Source organism: Trachypithecus francoisi, unplaced genomic scaffold (genome assembly GCF_009764315.1).
Source record: "Trachypithecus francoisi isolate TF-2019V2 unplaced genomic scaffold, Tfra_2.0 Lachesis_group8, whole genome shotgun sequence".
NCBI lineage: Eukaryota > Metazoa > Chordata > Mammalia > Primates > Cercopithecidae > Trachypithecus > Trachypithecus francoisi.
In genome coordinates this window covers 61,555,978-61,558,369 of record NW_022681473.1, presented here as the reverse complement: position 1 = coordinate 61,558,369, position 2,392 = coordinate 61,555,978, and the positions used below count along the sequence as shown (strand labels likewise).

The following is a 2,392-nucleotide window of genomic DNA, read 5'->3' as shown; positions in this document are numbered from 1 at the left end:
CTGCAAAATTCATCTACGATCTATCTCCAAGAGTTGGTGTATGGATGAAATTATATAATGCATATACAATGTCAACAACACAGGGAGCTCCAAACAAGTGGGATCAATATTTATTTTTCTTAGGGTGTTTTTTGGACCACCCTATTACCACATATATGGGCCTGTGTGTCCCAGGGATGTTTTTGGCATTCTTCTGGATATTTTCCAAGGAAGTATAAAAACATTCACATTTCAAACATGACTTTGTTTGCTCAGTGTTTTATTCCAGAATCAAAATTTATTTTCAACAAGTACTGGAAACCAGATTTCTCATAATATTGTTTAGGTATTTTACTAGGGATTTATATTGGCAGACATAACTTAATTGTAATGTTTATTGCTACTAAGGAGAATTATAGACAATATACTTAAGAAAATTTGATGTGGCACAGTTCAGGGAATTCACTTTTCTCAATAAATGTGAAACACTGACAGACTTGGAGAGAAGTGTGCAGCTCTGGGAAACTAAAATAAAATTCAAGTTCTTTGAAAATTAGAAACAATAACTCGGTGAGTCTTGAAGTGCCAAAGAGATGTTATAAGTGATAAGCTACGTATTATATGTTATGTTAAATGACTGAAACATCTCTGTCTTCTCAGTCTTTCCCTATGTTTGTCCCCAATAATAGCAATGCTCAGCCTCTGATCTTTTTCCTGATGGGCATTCCAGGCCTGAAAGCCTCCCAGTACTGGATCTCCATCCCTTTTTGTCTCCTGTATGTTGTTGCCCTCTCTGGAAATAGCATGATCCTGTTTGTGGTCCTCTGTGAACGGAGCCTCCATAAGCCTGTGTATTGTTTCCTCTCTATGCTTTCAGTCACAGACCTGAGCTTGTCCCTGTGTACACTTTCTGCTATCCTTGGTGTCTTCTGGTTTGAAGCCCAAGAAATCAGCCTAAATATCTGCATTGGTCAGATGTTCTTTCTAGATGGATTTACTTTCATGGAGTCTGGGGTTCTACTAGCCATGGCCTTTGATCTTTTTGTGACCATCTGTGACCCACTGAGATACACTACCATTTTTACCAATGCCCGAATTGCCAAGATTGGGATAAGCGTGTTGATAAGAAATGTTGCCGTCATGTTGCCAGTTGTGCTCTTTGTGAAGAGGTTGTCCTTCTGCAGTTCTATGGTCCTTTCACATTCTTACTGCTACCATGTTGATCTCATCCAACTCTCCTGCACAGACAATAGGATCAACAGCATCCTTGGTCTGTTTGCACTTTTCTCCACTACAGGGTTTGACTGCCCTTGTATCCTGCTCTGCTATATCCTGATCATTCGATCTGTCCTCAGCATCGCTTCCTCAGAGGAGAGGCAGAAAGCCTTCAACACCTGCACATCCCACATCAGTGCTGCTGCCATCTTTTACATCCCTCTCATCAGTTTGTCTCTTGCCCATCGCTGTGGCCATTCAGCACCTCCATTTGTCCACACCATCAGGGCCAATGTCTTTCTGTTAATCCCTCCTGTGCTCAACCCTATTATCTACAGTGTGAAGACTAAGCAGATTCGAAAGGCCATTATCAAGGTATTAATTCAGAAGCAGTTTCAAATCTAATCATCAGTTATTTCTTTCTTTTTTTTGAGACGGAGTCTCGCTCTGTCGCCCAGGCTGGAGTGCAGTGGCCGGATCTCAGCTCACTGCAAGCTCCGCCTCCCAGGTTTACACCATTCTTCTGCCTCAACCTCCCGGGTAGCTGGGACTACAGGCGCCCGCCACCTCACCTGGCTAGCTTTTTGTATTTTTTTTTAGTAGAGACGGGGTTTCACCGTGTTAGCCAGGATGGTCTCGATCTCCTGACCTCGTGATCCGCCCGTCTCGGCCTCCCAAAGTGCTGGGATTACAGGCTTGAGCCACCGCGCCCGGCCATCATCAGTTATTTCTGATTAGAGATAAAGCCATTTATTAATAAGTGCTTTGCTAGAATGGAGTAATTGTCCCAGAGTGCCCAAACATGCCTTCAACAGTCCAAACTAAGCAACTTACAGGTTATGTGACGTTTATTTAGTCAATTTCTTTGTCAATAAATTCATGTCATTGCCAACTAAATTATGATTTTTTATTTCTATATAAAGTGAAGAAACATATATAAACAATTAATTATATGTGTAAGCAGTATGAAAGCTAATAAAGTATTAATTCAGGCTCTGTGTACAATTATAAAAGTTCACATAGAAACTTTCTAAATAATTCAGTTATTTTTTGAATGACACACAGAAAACACTTTAATTAGTTTCTTTTCTTGAAATTCTTGATTATTTGTGCCATTCCAAAATAGACATTTTATAGGGTGGATCCTAAAATGCACATCAATGTAATTCCACGTTGGGTCTTATCTAGATGGAATTAT

General features: G+C 40.4%; 1 protein-coding gene across 1 annotated transcript; it reads left to right on the top strand.

The window, feature by feature from the left end:
- The first annotated feature begins 612 nt into the window (after window positions 1–612).
- On the top strand, window positions 613–1,951 carry LOC117080669 (olfactory receptor 51F2). The gene is made up of 2 exons (XM_033205881.1): window positions 613–1,586; window positions 1,900–1,951. The coding sequence occupies exons 1-2, from the start codon at window positions 613–615 to the stop codon at window positions 1,949–1,951; spliced, it is 1,026 nt and encodes a 341-aa protein (XP_033061772.1).
- Window positions 1,952–2,392: the final 441 nt, after the last annotated feature.